The sequence below is a fragment of the Lutjanus erythropterus genome, chromosome 19, assembly GCF_056507025.1.
Source record: "Lutjanus erythropterus isolate fLutEry1 chromosome 19, fLutEry1.hap2, whole genome shotgun sequence".
Classification (NCBI taxonomy): domain Eukaryota; kingdom Metazoa; phylum Chordata; class Actinopteri; order Lutjaniformes; family Lutjanidae; genus Lutjanus; species Lutjanus erythropterus.
The window spans coordinates 21,850,224-21,870,590 of NC_139335.1; the positions used below are offsets into that span (position 1 = coordinate 21,850,224).

Sequence of the window (20,367 nt, forward strand, 5' to 3'; positions counted from 1 at the left end):
AAAAAATAAAGATAAAGGGAAGTTCTTCAAATTAAGAAGCATAAGTAGGAAATAGAAAATTGTCAGTGTTATTATAATTTACATTATATGTTCCCAGGGTTGTTAGTAGCTGATTACAAGTAATTCGATTAAAATAGATTTTCTGATATATTTCATTATTCTATCGTAGTGTTTCATCGTCTTGAAATATTTAGTCTCAGGTGATGTTGGCAGCATCTTAATTTGAATTTAACAGTGAAATAAGTGAGGATAGGGGAGGAGGGGGCTCCGTGGAGGCGGAGGGGGGCTGGGGGGAAAAGAAGGAGAAGGAGACAGAGGAAACGCAGACCTTAGACCAGCCCACCTCACCCTGCTCCCTCCACACTACGAGCTACACCAACTGGGACCGAGACCAGAGGAAACCGTGTTCGTCTGCAGCCAAGTCCGCACGCTAAAACACATCCACACACATCTACACACAGCGGAGAGAGACGGCGAGGAGCGGACACGGTGTGATAAGGAGGACTGAGACCAAGGGGAAGGCTGGTAGGAAACAACAGAGGGACAGAAAGGGAAATCACAGCAGAGGACAGAGGGGCTGGCAGTGCGAGAAGCTAATTCCCAACATTTTCTATTATTGGCAGCGACAGTGTGCTCTCCGAGCCACATTTATAAAGAGAGCTAGCGGAATGTAATGCTAGCAGGCTAGCTAATGTTAGCTAGCTAATTAGCTTGTCAGGCATCCAAGAGTCGGACGTGTGATCTTTATTAAAATAGGTCACTGTTTGGCGTCGTTTTACTTTTTTGGGGGGGGAAACTACTTAATGTGCTTTCCTGGCATGGTCATAATGCTCAGTCTCGACTAGCTAACGCCAAGTCAGACAATAAACAGAAGCTATAAGCTGCCGTTATAGATGAAAATCTGTTCACAATTATCCGTCTACGCTTTTTGGGAAAATCCATTGTGAATAACGAGCTGTGGACAAATCGGAAGGCGAAGGTAAAAGAGAAAACAAAACAACAGACTTTTGACGGGTGACTGTCTGCCGTCCAATGTTAATGTCGACCGACGTTGCATCTATAATGCTACCCGTTAGTCGGGGAATAATGGACCGGGAAAGAGACATTGATACAGCAGCCGGACCCCTCGCTAACTCGGCCGGGGGTCCAGCAGCTGTCCGGGGGATGAAGCGAGGAGACCCGGAGCCCGACGCTCAGACAGCCGCTGCCCTTACTGACTTAGCCGGGGCGGAGTGCAAGCGACCAAGGATAGACGGCACCGGGAGTGTTGTTGGTGACATTGGACAGGTAAGAATGCAGTGTTAACACATGGTCTCTCATTCTCTCACATCTGTATCCATTTGTTTCCATCTCAGCTTCATGTTTGTAACAAAGTACCATCTGCCCTCCCCTTTCTTCTTCTTCTCCAGTTAAAGCTTTTGTTCCTGAGCATCAGCTGGGAATGAAGATAATGTTTTGATAGGCCCCTTTCTCCTCATCAACAACATAATCATGCATCATTGCAGCAAATAGAAAATCCTTTAATCAGAACGAAATGGTGGAGGGGGGGCTGAATTGAACAGCAGTGTGACGATAGTAAAAGGTGGCTGTAGCTGTGCTCTTGGGGCTGCTCAGGGAGGGAGCATGACCAAGCCAGACAAAGGTAATATGATACAGGCTCCATTGCTATGACAGACGGCAGCACAGCAAAGATCAGACCCATTCATCATCATGCCTGTCTCATGGAAAGTAAAGCAGTTCTTTTTCACATGGTGCAGGGCACACTGTATCTATTTTGGATTAAATCAATCACCTGCGATGATAATTTGCAGTGAGTCATCACATCAAATCCTGATACACACTGCATGTGCCATTAATCGCTCTGTGTGCCCCCCCCGAATGTCGCTAGGTGTTAAAAGAGAGAGGCAGACAGGGATTGGGGGAGGGGTCACCACAGCGAAAGACAAAGAACAGAGCCTTTTGGTGTCGGCTGAAGGAGCAAGGGGGCTCGAGGGGGCCCTCCTTAACACGGGTCTTCCCTGCTTTCATGACTCGACTGCTGAGACAGCAAAGCATCAGCAACCAGTCCTGCCCCTGAAGGACTAATCTGTGTACATTACAGTAAACCAGGGTACTTCTGAGGCACCTCTCTCCCTGACTGTACTATTTATTTCTCTCTCTCATGAACACATGCACTACACATCATTTTTACACCTACATGTACAGTACTCTTTGAAGTGTTCATAATCCAGCAGCACAAGGGAGAATTTCAGCTGACGCTGGTGTTTTAGTCCAGAGAAACGGTACTAACAGCAGTGGAAGGGCAGGCGGACACGGTTTGAGGTCATCTGCAGGTAATTGAATCCTGGGGAACTGGTAAAATACTTTAATTGGCTGTGCGGCTGACCTGCTGCAGTGACAAATAGGTCCTGTGTAATGCCATGATGCTCTGCGAGCCTCACAGAGGATGGATGCTGATGATGGCGAAAGGTTATAGCCCGCCGGCAAAGATGATGTGACAATGAGCAGAGTGACATGGTGGGAGATTCTCGTCGTGCCCATCAGTTCTATTGATCGTTGGGCACTAGTGGGGAGGAGGGTTTAGACTGGAAATTGGGAGGGAGTGGAGCAGAGACGGGGAGGGAGGGAAGGGAGAGAGGGATGGACTGAAGGAGGAGGAGGACAAAGAGAAATAAAGAGTGGGGCTTTCATCGACACAATATTTGTGTGTATTGGCCTGGATGGATAGATATAGGGAGACCTACAGAAAGGACGGAGGCAAGGAGAGCGTAAAGAAAGGAAATCTGAGCCATTAGTTTGCATCCATCAGGACTCCTGATAAAGGATGAGAGGAAAGTGATGGATGGCAGGAATGACACGATTAGTTTGGAGGCGAGATGCGCGTGAGGATAGCCTCTGAATGAAGAATACTTGAATAACAATTTATTCAAAGGGTAAATAAAACGGAAAATGACACTGAGGGTGGCAACTAATAATTAATTTGGTTATAGATTAATCTGTTGATTAGTTTCTCAAATAATTGATCAGATATTTGGTCCATAAAATGTTAAATGGTGAAAAATGTGGATCAGTTTTTTCCAAACCCCAAAACTACGTCCTTGGAATGTCGTGTTTTATCCACAGTCCAAAGATATTCAGTTTATTGTCATAGAGGCTTAAAGAAACCAGAAAATATTCACATCTGATTAGCTAAAATCTGAGATTTTGGATATTTTTTTCTTGCAAAAATTACTCAATGATGAATTGATTAGCAAAATAGTTACTGATTAATTTAATAGTTGGTTAGTAATTAATTAATTTGTTGCAGTTCTAAATGACACTGAAGGCTAATGCTAAGTCGGACATGGTAGTTGCATGGCGACGCTCCCTGTAGCTGAGGGAGTATTCAGGATGGGGACGATGAGTTCAGAGGATGCTCCTATAACTAAATGCACCTAACAATTACCATAGTATTCCCATTGAGAGCTTGAGGTAGTGGATTGCTGACCTTCCAGGCTGACTGTAAATCAGGCCTGTAATAATAAATGAGAGTGCAGCCTCCTCTCCCTTTTGTTGCTCCCGCTCTCCTCCCCCTGCTCTGCCTCACACAAACTGCAGACCCCTTCCAACCCCCCTTGTTTCCCCTGCTCCCCTCTAGCTGTCCTCTGATTTCTCCCCCTCCTGTCTCCCCCAAGCATATATCCAGATTGCTAATTGACTCCTGATTCACAGGCTTTCAGTGTGCCAGTGAGGTGAACCACGTCACCCCTCCCCCTTCCCTACCCCCCCCCTCTCTCTGCTGTCCCATCTCCCCCCTCCCTCCCTCTGCCATCTTTGATTAGCTCTCCCTTTCTCGGCCTATCTCCCATCACTCAAATCTATGCAACATCCGTCACTTTTTTCCCCTCCCAGCCCCACATCTGTCTCGTCTCTTGTTTTCCCTCTCATGTTTGTTTTTCTCCTCATCTCCTTCATGTATCGTGCCTCTTCCATCTCTCTCTGTTTTTCTCCCACTCTCTCTGTTGGTAGTATTGATGCTTCCCCTCGAGGCAGTGCTGTGGTCCACTCAGATGCAGTGGGAGTACAGTTTCTAACTCTCTGTCGGTCTATCTCTCTCTCTCGCTGTTTCGGAGAGCCGATTTGTCCTATCGTTGGCAGTAAAGAGGCTTTGTGTCGCGCTAACGAGATCAAAGCTCATTTAGGAGAGGGCATTAACCAGACTGATCGCTTTAACGGGACACAGCATAGGGAGGGGGGTCAGCCAAGGGGTGGGTGGATATGACTGGACAGATCACTGAGATAGGTTATATCCATGCCCACCACAAGCAGCAATCATTACATTGAGTGTTGCTTGTTTCTGTAGAATAGGAGTATTTAGCTAAACTTTTTTTGTCTGCCCAGGAGCCCACTGAGAAATTTAGTCTGTTATATCTGGTTTCTAATGAGAACATACTGCTGCCAGCACTCGGTGCCAAACCACTTGCTTTAAAAATGGGCAATAAAGCATTCTCTGGTGATCTGTTAAGACTTTTCCTTGTTGTTGGAAGTAAATTGCACTAAAAATTAAATAGTTATAAAAATTTAAATAGTTATTGCTGTTAAAGCGGTTAAAGTCACCTAAAAAAAAAAAAAAAGGCCCACTGAAAAAAATCAATAGCAGTTCAAATACATGCTAAAATATTTTTACCCCTTTGCCTTGCTGCTGCCTTGGTCATTTAGTTTGTTTGTGTTAACTGTTTGACTTAAGTGTTTTTAAGGTAAGTTTGGATTTACCAAAGTCACACAGTAACTCAAAGTAACAAATTGAGGCAGTGGAAGGCTAGCATCTCCTTCTTTTCTGTGAGGCGCTAAAACAGTCTGCTTGAATGAGAGAGAGCAATATTTGGTTTAAATAATAGAGGTTTCCTGTCAGAAAAGGCTGCTCGACAGATCTGCTGACCCTGTCCACAGCAGGACGTTGCTGAGCTTCTGTGCTGCTGGTCCTCTCTGCTTCTCTAAACCGGGGGCATGTTGACCGCCATTTACTGTAGCTAAGACACTGACTATGCATAAGACCTCACACACCCCCACTTCAGATAATCTGAACTATCCCTTTAAGAGTAGGAAAACTCATTCTCCAGGAAAGTTTAGTTAAGTCCTTGTTTATCACTTGACTGGTCAGGCAAGTGAGTTGGTACTGCCACTTGCTCAACATAGCATTTTACTTGACCGGGCAAGCAGGCAAGCCTTTTTGTTGAGCCCTGATTTGTCATTATTTTTGACATTTAATAGACTTAAACATCGTGAAAGTTACAAAATCATTAATATATTAATTTACAAGTTAATATAATCATTAGTTGGTGTCCCTGGTCACTGATTGTGAGATAGCAAGGTTTAAAACTTTTGCTGTCTTTTCTCATAAATGCAGATACCTCCAATGGTTGCAGAGCCACAGTAGTAACCTGCATGTTCAGAGAGTGTAACTGTATCTTAAAAAACTGTCCTTCAGAAGTGAGCAGCCTGAATTATTCACAGAAAAGAAGAAATATCCACAGACGGGGGACATTATTACAGAGAGACAGAGGGCGTGGACCGTGTTGTGTGTTCAGCCTTTACTGATGTGTGTTAATATCTGGAACAGAGGGTCGTACACAAGCCTAACCAGACTAGTGTTATGCTCCCTGCTGCTGTTTAATGATTGCTGTTAAACTTTGAGCTGTAGCACAGCGGCGGAGTCACCCTTGACTTTTGAACCGGCAACGATAAGCTAAAAATTCCCCAGACAAAGTTGCTCAACTCATATATTCTCTCTCTCCCTCTCTCTGCCTACATGTGTGTGTCCAATTCAATTCACTGTGGTTTATTGGCACATGTGCAGCAGCCGTATTGCCAAAGCACAAAGGAATAATCAGATTGATAAAAAGAGGAGGAAAGGCACCATTCATAAAAAGACGGAAATAGAATCGAGGTCTCTGGTTCTTTCTGTCCCTGTTGACTCTTGTAAGGCACACCGCTTTCAGCTCCTTAACATGACACTCGCATGTTAACTCTCCCTTTATGGTCATCATGCCCCCCCCTCCCCCCGGTCATGCCTCCTCCCCAAGGCTGCCCCCAAACTGTCATATGTGCTCCCATCTCCAGCAACACACAGTCAAATGTCAGTTCAGTGTTTCCCTTACATGTGGGCATCCATGATGCACTGCCGCAGTATTGTCACAGCTTCCACAGGGTCATGAATAAAGAAAACTGTTGTGAAATACAGTTTGATCCATTAAGTTGTGTGTGATGCTTTGTGTGATCTCTTTAAGATCAGCCATCAACCATGTCTAATACTGAGTCCAAATCAGAGTGCTTCATTAAGAGGATCATTTGAGTGCAGATATGGCACATTATCAAATAAGTGTACTACTAACAATCTGCCAACCTCTCATAGACGTGTGTTCTAGTTTCATTTATTAGGCAGTGTAACATAATGCATGCCCGTGGTGCACCACAGGCTTTGCCGTGACAAACTGAAATAATTAGATCTGACAAAAAACAATGAAGCAGCCTGTGTAGCATATTGGTGCAAGTTATGGGGCATAAGAGGCAGCTACTTGTTTTTTAAATGAAGTAAAAACCCCTAAGTACAATAAAATAACGAAATAATATAAATAAAACATGCTGCCAGAATTTTTAGTTAATGATTAGGCTAATTACTGGCATTGAAGCTTAACATCACAGATATTTTTACTCACAGTAAAAGATGTTTATTTCACGAAGGGCATGTTGTGGTATCAAAAACAGGCAAACTAATTAGCCATTGCTGAATACATTAAGGAGCAGTGAACTCTGCAACTCACAATTACAGTTGTAATGTTTTTTATTTCTAATATTTAACTTTTGCTCAAGTTGACCTTTAAATGTACCCATCCACATTGAATTTCTAAAAGTGCTTTCTGCGGGCAAGGATTTGAATAAAATCAGGAGAAGAATAAGAACATAAGGAGGGGAAAAAACTTAGATTGCACACAGAATCATAAAATAAACTGAATGTATCATGAGCTAGAATAGTATTGGTTATGATATGAATGCTCATGGTGTATGGATAGATTCAGCATAGAATTTGGTCCTCTGACAGTTGAAATGCTGCCACAACATGATGGATATGTCTTGCATAATACGGCAAAGTTGTGTATGTATCACAACCATCACCCCAAGAAATTGTCTTCACATTCTTTACATGTGTAGCTGGTCCTCAAGACCCACACACCAGCACCTGCATATTTCTGAACTCCGGGTCATCTGCTGTAACTAGTGTGCCTCACAGTCAGAGGAGAGGAAAGAGTCATCACTAAATCCACCCAGCAAATGCCCCAGAGCCACACATTTTGTTACTGTTGGATCGGATCAGAACTTGTATCCAGTTCATTTCAGAGGTGTCTGGGACTCCTACTCTTTTAGAAAGTACATAAGCTGTAACTAAAAAAGAATCAAAAATGGGTAGCTGTCCCATTCTGTGGGCACATTTTGGTCTGAAAGAAATAAGCCTTCAGTCTTTAGGGAAACACTGCAGTTTCTCTTGGCTTTTCTACCCTTCGTCTTTGTCTTTATGTCCCTGTATACCAGGCTGGGTGATATATACAACTTAGAAATAGTATATTGATATTTTAGGATATTCTGCCATATATAATAGATATCTACTTTACTCATTTTCTCTATAATAGTCTACCATGAATTCTCAAAGAGTGCAAACCAAGTAGGTAAAGACAAATGTCAGAACAGGTAGACCAGTTTGGAAAGCGCAAGGAATTAAACCACTTTACTGAAAAGACAACACTTGAGTTTACAATGCCTAAAATCTAAGACGATATCTAGTCTCATATCTTTACATTGATATAATGCTGACATATTGCTCAGTGGTTTGGAGCATATCACATTGACAAATCAAATCCATCACTTTTTGTTCTTTGCCCCTGGCCTGTTCTCTTAATTCCTTCTCCCTCATTTTCTGTATTTCTGTATCCTCTCAGTGCTGTGCCTCATTCATCTCCGGTGTTTCTAACTCAGTTATGAAGTGTTGACTTGATTTTTTTTTTTTTTTTTTTTTTTTTTTTTTAAGTTTTGAGGTTGCTTGCCAGTTATATTGAACCAAAGATAGCCAAGAAGCTTCTGCAGGCAACATTCGATAAAATATTGTTTTTCACAGATCCTGTGATGTTTGTGAGGCTGTTAAAAGTAATTTTACTGTTGTTGATTCTGGCTCCTCCTAGATGTCCACCTCAGCTTCTGTTTAGGTGAAGCCAGCCCTTTCGCAAAGCCGTAGTCCTCTACAGTAATTTGTGCCATGTTTTTGACAGAAAGTGTCAGGGTTTTTGGCTTTTGAGTGTGTTGGTGGTAGCAGGTGGGATTTTTCTTACATTTGGTGAAATGATTGAAACGATAATAAAGCCAAACATCGGAGCAGTCCACCTCCTCGGGCTGTTCTGTTAGGGATCACTGGATGCCTGCAGCAGCCCCCTTAATTACCCCTCTCCCCTCCTCCCTCCGTCTCCCTCCCCTCTCACCATCTGTTGACCTCATGTCATTTTGCCTTCCTTCACCACTGCTGCTCCTTTTTCTTCCCCTGCTCCTACCCGTTTGCTCCAGCAACTCCCGAACTTCTTTCCTTCTCCTAAAATAGCAAGTCGGAGAGGGAGAAAATAAACAAGAGAGACGCCCTTTAGTTTTGCCCTCCGCGGAGTCAGAGAGGGGGACAGAGAGAGAGAGTGTGTTTATGTGTGTCTGACTGCTTTTCTGTGCTTTTGCTGATCCCTGCCAGTGCAGTCTGAAGCCCTCACAGTCAGCCAGCCGGCGCCTTCAAAGGCTCCACCTCGCTCACAAACTATATGGAATTAACTTAATGGAAACTTGCAAAAGTGCAGTACTGAAGCCTAGCTTTCAACCGGGACATGCTTAGTGCAGTCGTATTTATTTATCATTTATTTACAAAAAAAAGTGTGGCAGGCAAAAATGGGGTTGCCTTTTTGCTTACTTTTCAAGACATACAGCCATGTAATATACTTAAAAGCAATGCCATATGGCAAAGGGACTGTGTGTGTGTGTGTGTGTGTGTGTGTGTGTGTGTGTGTACGTTCATGCATTAGTGTGAGTGTGGGTAAACATGAGTCTCTGAAAACTAGGTATCATGTTCAGACCCCCAATCCCTTCCCCCACCCTTTAAGAAAATATAAATCACATGGCATTCTTCAGTTATGACTCATTGTCTCCGTTTCGCAAATGTTTCACTGCTTTTTATTTCTCTCCCTTTTCTTGGCTTTGGCTGTCTTATTCCCCACATTCCTCCTCCTCCTCCTCCTTCTCCTCCTCCTGTATGTGTCTGTCTCTGCCCTTATTTTCATCTCATTCTGTTCTTTCTTTTCTTTTCTTCTCTTTCGTTCTCCTCTGTCCTTCCCCCACATCCATCCACCCTGCTCCCTCCTCCCTCTTCTCTTGCAGACAGATTGATTCCAGATGTTGCTAAACTCTATCCTCGCTCCCTCCTCCCGTTCTTCTACGTAAACTCCTCCTCCTCCCTTTTCTTCTTTCCACTCTGTCCACTGGAGAACCAACAGTGACTCTATAATTTGATGGTTGGGTATAATTTTGGTTTAGATTTCACTAGTGTTCCAGTTTTCCTCCCAGTTTTTGTAGCTTATTGCAGCGCCTTCATCTGTACTTGACTGCTGATGTGATAAAAACACTAATTCTCAACATTTAATCCCCTTTAATTGTATGTGTTTTCGAGTAATAATGTGAAATTATCACATTTCCTCAAGACTTTGGTGGCCCACCATCACTGAACGAACATAGCACAAACATGAACACAATGTTAAGCTTCATATTATCTCAGTCCTATTTGAAATGCATTGCAGTGTTGGTAATTCCCAACATGCATCTTTTTTCATTTAAAACAGTAAATAGAAGTTTTTCATTCTGGTTGACATTGCCCAAGGCTTTGTAGACTTGAGATTCTGCTCTGAACAGCCCCCTTATACTGAATTTCTATATGTGCCGTGGTGAACACCAGCAGCCTCTTACACAGTCAGTATTTGGCTGAATATAAGTCCATTCCCTGTAAATGCGGCGCACCAAGGAGAGTGTTCCCCCTGGGGACGAGGCACGAGGGGGAAATTGGTTCCAGATGAAACAGGAAGTGGAGAGTGGAGACAAAGAAAGGGCTGTTTCAGACAGGGAAAAGGGAGGACGGGCCCCGAGTCTGGACACAAACACACACACACGTACACATAGTCAGTACTGCCCACGGCATCAAAGGAAAAATGTTTCATTCTCATTCTTACCTATTCTTTACATGTGGGACGTGTTTTAACCACATTCTCTCATTCCACTTGGGCTTCTTTCTGTCCAGCTCCGTCTAGACACTTCTTCCTCATCTTCATTCACCCATACATCACTACCACATCTGTTTTTGGTTTTAGCCAACATCTCTCCAGGTCCTAGTCTCGCAGAGAGCTGCATTGGATATCAGAAATGAAAGATGTCCCGTTGTCTGAGGGATGATAAAAATGATACATGGGACACAAAGATACATACAATCCCAACAAATGAAATTATTAGATGTGTGCGTCATGTAATATATATATATAATTTAAATTGTTAGGTGGTAATGTTTACCAACAGAAAAGAGGACTGTTGATCAAACAGATATGACTAAAAGAATAATGAAAAATGATTGCGGCCAAACATCTGGGGTGATTTCAGGTTTTTTTTAATTCAGGTGGAAGGGAGCAACTACCTGAACTTCCATGGTGGAGTAGAGTCCATGAAAAGATGTGAGGTATTGAAAAGAAGTTATCAAACTATATTTATTATGTAGAATGAAAGCAAAAGAGCTTCAGTTTGGGACAATGGTCATTTAATCTGGGACAGCTGAAATTTGCAAGACACTGGGGGAAAAAAGTTAATTTCGAGCCCTACTGAATAAGCTGGCTTTTCGGGGTCTGCTCTAATAGCTGTTTGCCTGTATGTCTGGACAAACGATTCATGTCAGTCTGCTGTCAAAGTGTCCCTCTGTCTCAGACACTTGGCCTTGATTGGCTGGATGAACACTATCAGGAAGTCAATCCCTCATGGGGCAGCTCGAGGTCGGGGGCCAGGAGGTTAGCTCTCTGTTGACTCTCTTCAGAAGCCAAATCTGCCCTCCTCATTGCTGTGGCATTACCCGGCCCACACTCAAGCTGTTTGCTGAATGGATGGGTGCATTCAGGCCAAGGGGCAACGCACGGATTTGAAACACTTTGTCTGCTCCTCAGCCCTGCAGATTAAATGTAATGAAAACATCAGCAGTTCTTCTACCGCTCCATCCCCCAACACTTACATATATGCGCACACATCTTTCTTTTTTTCTCTTACCCCCTCAGTCTTCCCCCTCCCCTTCCTGCCTAGTGAGACTCATGCCTCCACATGAGACTCACTAGGCGGTCATGTTTTCTCTGCGAGGCATGCCAGCAGGCTAGACTGTGCCGGTGTCATCTCTCTCACTGCTGTCAAAATATCAGCGTTTGGTTAACTTTCCCCATTGTTCCAGTCCTCCTCCTGCCTCCCCCCCCTTTGTCTTTCTTGCTCTTTTCTCCCCCCTCTCACCTAGCGCTGCAGCAAACAATAGCTGCTCTTGCTGGGGCAAAACGACACTGGAGGAGAAAATAATAGTTAGAGAGAAAAGAGAGGAAGAGACAGAAATAATCTAATTAAAAGTAATTACAGAGCAATTAATCACAACACTGGTTTCTGGGGCATGGTCAATGAGAGATGGGGGGCTCACCCTCTGCTAGTGGATTTTGATTGGCTGGGTATGAAAACTCTGCAGTGATGGTTCACCAGTCACGGCATCCACACAGACTGTTAACTGTTAACTTAATTAATTTGTCAGTCTTTTCCCTTCAGGGGAGTGTCTTCTGTCCTTGTTTGATCTTTGATCTATTTCTGAGCATCATCATCATCATATTAGGATGTCATCTAAGGTTTAATAAATCTTCTGAGTTGCAGTGAGTTGTGCGTTTTAGATTATGTAAACAAGTTGTGACAATAATACAATAAATTGAAAATATTCCAGTCATAACAACGTCCTGTTGTATTTCTTCTCTGGTTAGTTTGAAAACAAGTTAAATGGAGGTTTGTTTCTGAGAGTGCATTTCATCCTCAATGCAAAAGTTTTGGATTGTCATGCCGCATCCACTCAATTTTTCAAAAGCCCAGCCACTTACACCGCTCTCTTCCCTCCTGTTGTCTCTTGCAGAACAATGAGCCTTTAAACCCTGGTTTCCATGGATACCCACCTCACAGTCAGGTAAGAGATTAGTGATTGCTTGCAAACCTCTGGAACAATAAATGAAAAAATAATGTAATACAGAATCCTTGACTCACTTGAGATTATGCTAGTTTTAGTTGAAATGCTTCTCATCCATTTTTTTCTTTCATTGGATGTAAAGAAGATACTGTTGTGTAAAATCAAAACAAGAGTGAAAATGTATGACACTGCTTATAGGATGGTTGCACTCTTGATAGTCTGGTTCCTCTACAATTTTGAACAAAAATGTAATGTATAATTTACACTATTTTAGAAATTATTTTTGGCCATGGGGAACCTAGTGTTTTTGTGCATCTTGTCTTAAGGCAATACAGCTGCAACCAATTATATTACCATTATAGATTAATCTGATGATTATTTTCACTGTTAATCATTTAGTCTATAAAATGCCAAAAAATGTTTCTGTTGGTCCTTAAAAAGTCTGTAATCCACTAATCTGAATTTTATTTTGATTTTGAAAGACAAAATTGAGTGGATTATGAATGAAGTTATAGGTACTTTTGTAAAGTTGAATTAACTTCAGTCTCACTTTTAAATGTTTTTGGGGAAAACTTTGTATTGATCAAGCTGTAATGACTACAAAACAGAACCAACATGGGACCAATAACCACTAACTGTACGGCATCATTATTGAGAGAATTTTGAAGTTCTGCAGGAGCTCTTTCATTTTTCTTCTGCTGCAGCCTACAGTAGCGTATAAATGATGGCTGTTAGAGGAATTGACGGAAGGGGAACTGGTAGTGATTGAGTTTCTCTTTCAAAAGCTTGACCCTCAGAACGTGGAGAGAAATTATGCCATTACCTTCTTTAAACTGAGCTTTTTCACAATACTGTTCCTATCCTCTCACACTTTCTCTCTTTTTATGCCTCTCTCGGTCTCTCTACCTCTTTCTCATTCTAAGTGTCTCTCCATGCATATTGCTCTCAGTAATGAGTGCCTTATGTGTGCAGCGTAGCGGCAGGGTAGCTGACTATTTTCTTATCTACCTCCAAGCAGCAGAGCACATTGAGCGGCTCAATCCAGTTCAGTGTGTGTGTGTGTGTGTGTGTGTGTGTGTGTGGGCGTGCACATGCAAACCCCATTTCAGAGAAAGGCCTCTGCATCTGAGAAGTTTGCATGTGTGCACCTTTGTCTGTGTTAACGTGCGTGCGTGTGCGTGCGTCTCCACCTCGTGTTTGGGATGTGCAGCTCTCTGGCAGTGCCACAGGAGGGGAGTGTTGGTCTGTGAGCCTGTCCGACCCCAGCCTCCCTCCCTTCCTCCCTCCCCACATCACAACATGGGAGATTCTCATAGGCCTCATCCGCTCTCATGTATTCTTTTTTTTTTTCCTCTTCTACTCTGCCTGACTGTCCAATCCTGCTCTACCCTTGGTATCTCCTTTCTTGGGAACACAGATCTCTGAGAGTGTGTGAGAAAGATTTAAAGAGGACGACGCTGTAAGAATTTGGCTCTCTGGTTTGAAGTTAATTTTCATGTAGATGTCCCATCCCTTGTGTTCAGTATTCAGTTATTTCTGTTTCCAATCTGAAATACAGATTGTGAGAGAGAGATCGCAGGCAAAAAAAAGGAATGAGAGGCTGAGACAGAGATGTGGAGCAGAGGTGAAACAGAAATGGAAGCGAGTTATTTAAGATGGCTTGCCTGCAGGGCACAGATTCATACAATAGCCAGCTGCACAGTCAGAGCAGACTTATATTCCAGCCTTGGCTTTCGCCTGCCAGGACTCATCCGCTTGTAAGACAAACACCTGGGCAGAGAACACTTGTGATCTGCCGTACATCTGAACTCTCCTTGTCATCTGTTAAATTCAGAGAAGCCAAGGCACACTGCCGCGTTTGTCTTATAAATGATTTAAAACTTGTCCCTGGTAATGTATTCTGCCCTTGAGCACACATGTGAGGAGTCTCCAGCATACTAGCTGCTGGTTATCATGCAAATGGAGCTAGCCAAGCCTAGCTTAGCCATATTGGCTTGTTCATTGCTGCAGTACATTTGTCTTGGTAATGCTCCTGTCTGATGTTATGTATGCATGTTTGAACTGCCTGTAGGCCTGCTTGTGTCAATATGAGTGTGTTAAATGGTGACAGGCTCTTGTGGGTCCCTGCTGCTGCATACTGAGGGCTAAATGTGTGTGTGTGCGTGCGTGCGTGTGAGTGTGCGTGCGTGCACACATGGCCATTCTGACCCATGGGGTCATATAGATCAGTCACCTGCTGTTTAAGTCACAGAGCTGATCAGGGTTAACCAGGCACACACAAGTATGCATACAAACAAGTCACAGAGGCTACACACACAATCATTTTCTATGATTTAGCAAGAACAATACTGTATTAGAGTAATCACAATATCAGAATTTTAAACTTTGATACAATACTGGTTTAAAAAAAAAAGTACTCAATACCTCTTTTGATACCACGGCAAAAAGACAAAACAAACTCTGAGGCTCACAAAACAATACCTTTTTTTATTAGCAACCTGCACACAGTCCTGGTCCAGAAAAAGACTGAACACTGTCTGGTTTTGCTGTGTTGCAATACATTTTTTGGCAGGTCAGTACAGAGTGAACTGAGATCTTGATTGAGCACGTAGATCTTTTCTCTCCTAGCTTCTGTACTGTTGATACTATAATTAACAGATATTGTATTGTTTCAAACGTGGCATTGAAAAAAGTATTTAAGTATTGTTACTTTTGACAACCTTACACTGTATATAAATCTAATTGCAGGTTATAACCTTCCCATGAGTAATTGCAATTCTCTTGAAAATGTTCTGGATTATTCCTATAGAAAAGTTAAGCCTGAGCTATTGATTATCTGTAGATGCTGTTGTTTGAAGGAGCAGGCCTTTGTTTGAATTAGCTGATGAGCGTGGGTTGGATATAGCCTTTTTGTTTGAGTGTGTGTGTTTGTTCCAGCCAAGGTACAGCAGCATGAATATGATCACAACACATCTTTGTGTACATTATGTGCATGTGTTTGTGTGTGCATGCATGTGTGTGTTTATCACTGTGTTCAGTCTGTGTGCTTAATCCTCAGATCATCCCCTATTCATCCTCTCATCCTCCTCACTTACAGCCCTAATCCTGTCATCCCTCGCTTTTTTCCCCACCCCGGCCCTTTATCCATTTATCTCTCTATCCCGTTATCTCTCGCTTGCACCCACTGCTCTGTCCCTGTACCCCCATCCCAGCTGAGCTCCCTTCCTTTGCCCCCTTTTCCCCCCACTACCTCTAGTCACTTATCTTGCCCTCCCTCCATCCCTCCATCCCTCCGAACCCAGTTCAAGCCAGACTCAGCAGATGTCTGAAAGCTTGGCATCAGGGCTTTTTTTTCCGCAGAGTTCAGTCCCTCCCATATGAAAATGCGGTGCAAGGAACTGCACTCTCATCTCTGCAAATTAAGCGCCTCCTAACAATACAGTAGTGGGAAGTGAGGGAACTGAGCCCGAGCCAGAAGGAAAAGGCGCAATGCAGCGTACCACAGATTCATGTTCAGGTTGAGGTTTAGATATTGGAATCGGGGCTGGCGCTCCCTCAGTTTTTTGAGACTTCCATCTGTGTGATGAAGGCAGCTGCAGCAGAGAGATGGTGATCTAGGGAGCCTACCCACGCAGCTAGCTACCTAGCTGTCTTCCGACCGGCCTACCCACCGCTGCTTTTTGGAGCTGACAGGCTGCCACGCAATAAATAAATCATCAAAAAAAAGCTGCAATGCAGTGGGGGTCGCATTCGTGTTCTGTACTCTCAGGCAGCCAGTGCGTGGATAGAAGACAGCATCTTCTTCTTCTTTCCTGTTCCTTTTCTCCCTCCAGAGGGGTTTGAGGAGACAGCAACAACAGCTTTCTGCCTCCATCTAGACACAGGGTTAGATGGCTACATGGAAGGATGGATGCTTTGATGGATAGGAGGGACTGAGGCTGAGAGGGAGGGAAAGTTTTAAAAGAGGGGCGGGAACAAGAGGAAGCAGGGGGAGCAGCAGGACGTGTAACGCGAGTGTGTGAATGACAGACGCAGAGCAAAGAGAAGGAGAGAAAGGAGGCGAGAAGAGACTCAGGCTGTCAGGAGGAGAGAGACAGAAAGGCCCGAGGGGGATCAGAGCAGCGGGGCTGGGGAGACGAGGAAAAGAGAGGCAGAGAGTGACAGGCAGACGAGGCTTGCGTGCCGGAGAAGTGGAAGAAGGGACACCGGCGAAGGGAAGGAGGAGGAAGAGGGGAGTGAACGAGGGAGAATTTGAATGTGTGAGACAGACGTGGACTGAAGCCATCGTCGGCTCATGGTCTTAGAGCACAGACAGAGGAGAGGAGGAACAGGAGGAGAAATAGAGACACAGAGGGAAGGGGAGAGGAAAAGGAACGGGAAAGTGGAGAGCTGGTCAGCAGCAGTTGTTCCTCTAGATCAGACGATGATGGGGCTGTACTACCCTGCAATGCTACCGGTAAGTTCACAGCTTCAGTAGAGCTTCATTGTATAAACAACTTTGTGCACATGTTGAGAACTGCAGGGTCTGTACTAGAAAAACAAGAGAGATTCTTATTATAATGATTATAATGATTTATTTTCATTAGTTTGGTTTGGCTTGATGAAACAGTAATTGTTCTGTTAATGGCATGGCCTGTTTTGGTTTGCTGTGTCTTGGCCCAGGTGAGGCCTTTGTCAGATAGTTGGCAGGGCATCAAGCTAACAGCAGGGCTTGTCCCTGCAGCTCGGCCCCTTTCACTTTTTTAACTCTTTGCGTTCAAGTATGTTTAATTGTTTTAGAAGAAATGCTAATGGCTTATTACCACACTATGATTACGCAATTTTGTCCTCATGTTGCTGGACTGGAGACAATATACAGGGAGGCATTGGTCACATTGTGTGCTTGCACAAGGACTGTTGGATGGCAGCACTTTTGTCACAGTAGTATATAATGTTTTTACAGTTGATGTGTGCTAGGCTCCTCTTAGCATATGGTGGGCGTGTCTGTGCTACTTTAGCTGAGAGACAGCCTGAGGATGAGAGCTGCTCTCTGGCTCTGTTCTAGCATGTCCCGCTCTCTGGTCTTGGGTTCCTTTGGGCCTTCAGGGGGGTGTCAGGAATTGGGGGAGGTGGCAGGGAGGTACGTGCAGAAATGAGGTAGCAACCGCAGCTTGGCCACTTGTGTCGACATGCATGTACATTTGGTGTAGCATACTGAGTGCACACAGTGTCATGTTATATCACACGTGTGTGTGTGTGTGTGTGTGTGTGTGTGTGTGTGTGTGTGTGTGTGTGTGTGTGTGTGTGTGTGTGTGTGTGTGTGTGTTTGTCATGTCATGTCATGTGCACAGAGGGTGGTGGCTGAGATTCTGTCAAGCGATTCAACATTGTCATCCAAGCTGTCCATGCAGTTTAAACTTCAACTGTCCCCCGATTGAGGGAGACAGGTGCCAAGGCACAGTTGTTTCTCCACGCTCACACACACACACACACACACACACACACACACACACACACACACACACACACACACACACACACACCCCAGTTGTTGCTACAGTACTTTATTGGTCCCCCCCCTCCCTGTGGCACTCAGACAGACAGTTACTATTAATGAATACACAGAAACACCCCTGTCTTTTGGTAACAGAGGCACTCATACCTACTCTCTGCATTTAACCTATTATCACAAAATACATATTTCCCCCTTGGCCTGTAGTGCTGTTTATCCATCTAGATTGTTTTGGTGTGAGTTGCAGAGTTTTGCAGATATTGGCTGTAAAGATGTCTTCTCTCAAATAAAATGAAACTAGATGTCAGCAATGTCTCTTACCAGAAATCAGAACCTGATCACTCAAGATAATCCACAGACCTTGTTGTGAGCAGTTTCATGTAGGAACTACTTTCTTTCTACAATAGAATCAACTGGAACTACTTTCTTTCTGCTAGAAAGAAAGTGGATTCTACATAAAACTGCTCACAACAAGGTCTGTACATTATCTAGAGTAACCAGGTCATGATTTCTGGAAAGAGACATTACTGTAGGGTTTTTCAAATGTAGTTATTTTTCTTTTAGGGGAGCAGCACAAGCTGAGTGCCATTTAGTCCAAGATGTCTCTGCGGCTGATTTTCCAAAATTCTGTATCTCACCAAAACAATGTCGATGGATAAGTAGCACTACAGGCCAGAGGAAAAAAATGCATTTTTGATTTTGGAGTGAACTATGCCTTTAAAGACATGTGTACAGTTTAAATAATAGTAGTCACTGCAGTGTTTACAGTTAAGATTCAAAGGATAGACAGTGGTGTAACTTGGTAGAATATTTTCCTTTATTTGGTCAAGTCTGAAAAGCTGCAACAACCTCTGCTTGTACATGGTGAGTTGAAGGTACAGGTTGTTGTTGTCTCTTTCCCCCACCTCTGTTTCTCCCCCCGCAGGCTAGTGCAGCTGTAAGCTAAACACATTATTCTTCTTCAAAGAGAATGACGCCAAATGGAGGATGGCGGTAGTAACCAGAAGGGTGTAAGAGCAGTGGTGGAGGTGGGGGGCTAGTTCCATGTGGGAATGCACTTTAAAGGTGACACACCACCAGTCACACTGTCCTCTGTAAAATTTATGGCACTGCTCTCTATTTTGGGTGACACATCTCTATACTGCAGTATACACTGTGGATACTGTTAGGTCTTTAGTGTGAGTTCAGCTCTCACTGGATGGCACTATTAAGGTTGTGCTGTCACATTTGCACAGTCAGATTATGCCTTAAATTTGAGATATACTGTGTGCCAAGTCATAGCCTAAAATTATTGTAATGATATTTAAAAGCCATATCACCCAGCCCTATTTTTTGGGCTGATTGATATACTGATTTTATAGTTCAAGTCTTAGTTTTTGCAAGAGGTGTATAATGTGTACATCATGAAAATTGAAGTCTTCCAACTCAATTTTTAGTCGAAATGTAATGTAATGTATTGCTGGCAACATTAGCTGTCTTGAGTCACAACAGTCCTGTAAACTGCAGCAGGTGTCCACAGTTTAACTCAGTTTTCAGGTGTCTCCTGAGTCCAGCTGGCTAACTAGTTCTAGCTAGTTTGTAGTGCATCTTTATAAGTGATAGACTGTAAAACGCCCCTCACACTGATCCACTGTCTTAGTTTCTTTTTGTTGATGAGGAATCTGCTCTGGTAACCAGAGGTGAAGCCGTGAGAGTCGACTGATTGGTGTGCAGATTTTACTCTCTCTGTCTCTTCCTACATGTCAGGTAGCTAATGCTAGCTAGCAGATGTCTGTAGATATCAGGCTGACATCGACAAACACAACGTACAGGAGCAGGTGAATTAGTGAGCAGAATTTTCTGCTCTGTCTGTGCTGAAACTGATTATTAAAGTGGATATCTGTCCTCAGACATCCTGGTGTCTGAGCCTCTATTTTTAAACATCCATAATGATGACAGCCTAGTAAGTGGTGGAGGTCTTCTACAACATAATATTCCTGCACAATTATTTTGCACATGTTGGCCTAAAAATATGTTTCAATCATACTTTAGTCCTGCTGCATTTTTCTGGAAAAATATTATTATATAAATATTATATCCGTACGCTTTGAGATTGAGAGTTTATTTTTGGTGATATCACTCAGACCTACTTAAGTTTCAATCATGATATTATTCAGAGTGACAAATGAACATGGCTTCATAGTGAGCCTGCTGATGTGTCAATTCTGAAAACTGTCTAGTCGGCGCCATCACCGCAGCAGGATGGCATACAGTCATTGAGCCTGCCTATTTTTATTACAATTTTGTCACAGTTCAACCAAAAATATGTCAGCTTAACTTGTCTGGAAATGTTTGCACACTGAGTGCCCCACGTCTGTGTGTATTTGTAGATGTCCAGAGGTGCTGCATCATCCTTCTAACCCCTCTGATCAGTGCTGAGCCCATGGAGGAAGGGTGTCAAGCCAAGGCGCTGTTTCACTGAGTGGCTTGCAGGGCATTGAGTGGCATCTGTGTATTTAGGCTGCCTAAACTGTTCCACCTCCCATATTATCTCCACTAGCCTGCTTGGTTAGCCAGTGTACGACAACAGGCCTTCAAGGAATTTGCAAGGGAT

General features: G+C 43.5%; 1 protein-coding gene across 5 annotated transcripts in view; it reads left to right on the top strand.

Annotated features, from left to right (window-relative positions):
• Nucleotides 1-304: 304 nt before the first annotated feature.
• The window catches only part of LOC146309789 (RNA binding protein fox-1 homolog 2-like), a 51,018-nt gene continuing 30,955 nt past the window's right edge, over nt 305-20,367 (top strand). For 2 of the 5 annotated variants that reach the window (XR_014772504.1, XR_014772503.1), the window contains exons 1-2: nt 305-1,287; nt 12,233-12,283. Coding sequence is in view for 3 of the 5 variants with exons in the window: in XM_084745259.1 (XP_084601385.1) it covers nt 1,033-1,287; nt 12,233-12,283 (306 nt within the window). In the remaining 2 variants the exon portion in view is untranslated. Of the gene's footprint in view, nt 1,288-12,232; nt 12,284-16,315; nt 16,740-20,367 lie in introns of those variants that run through there. The other 3 variants (XM_084745259.1, XM_084745258.1, XM_084745260.1) reach the window with 3 other exon arrangements.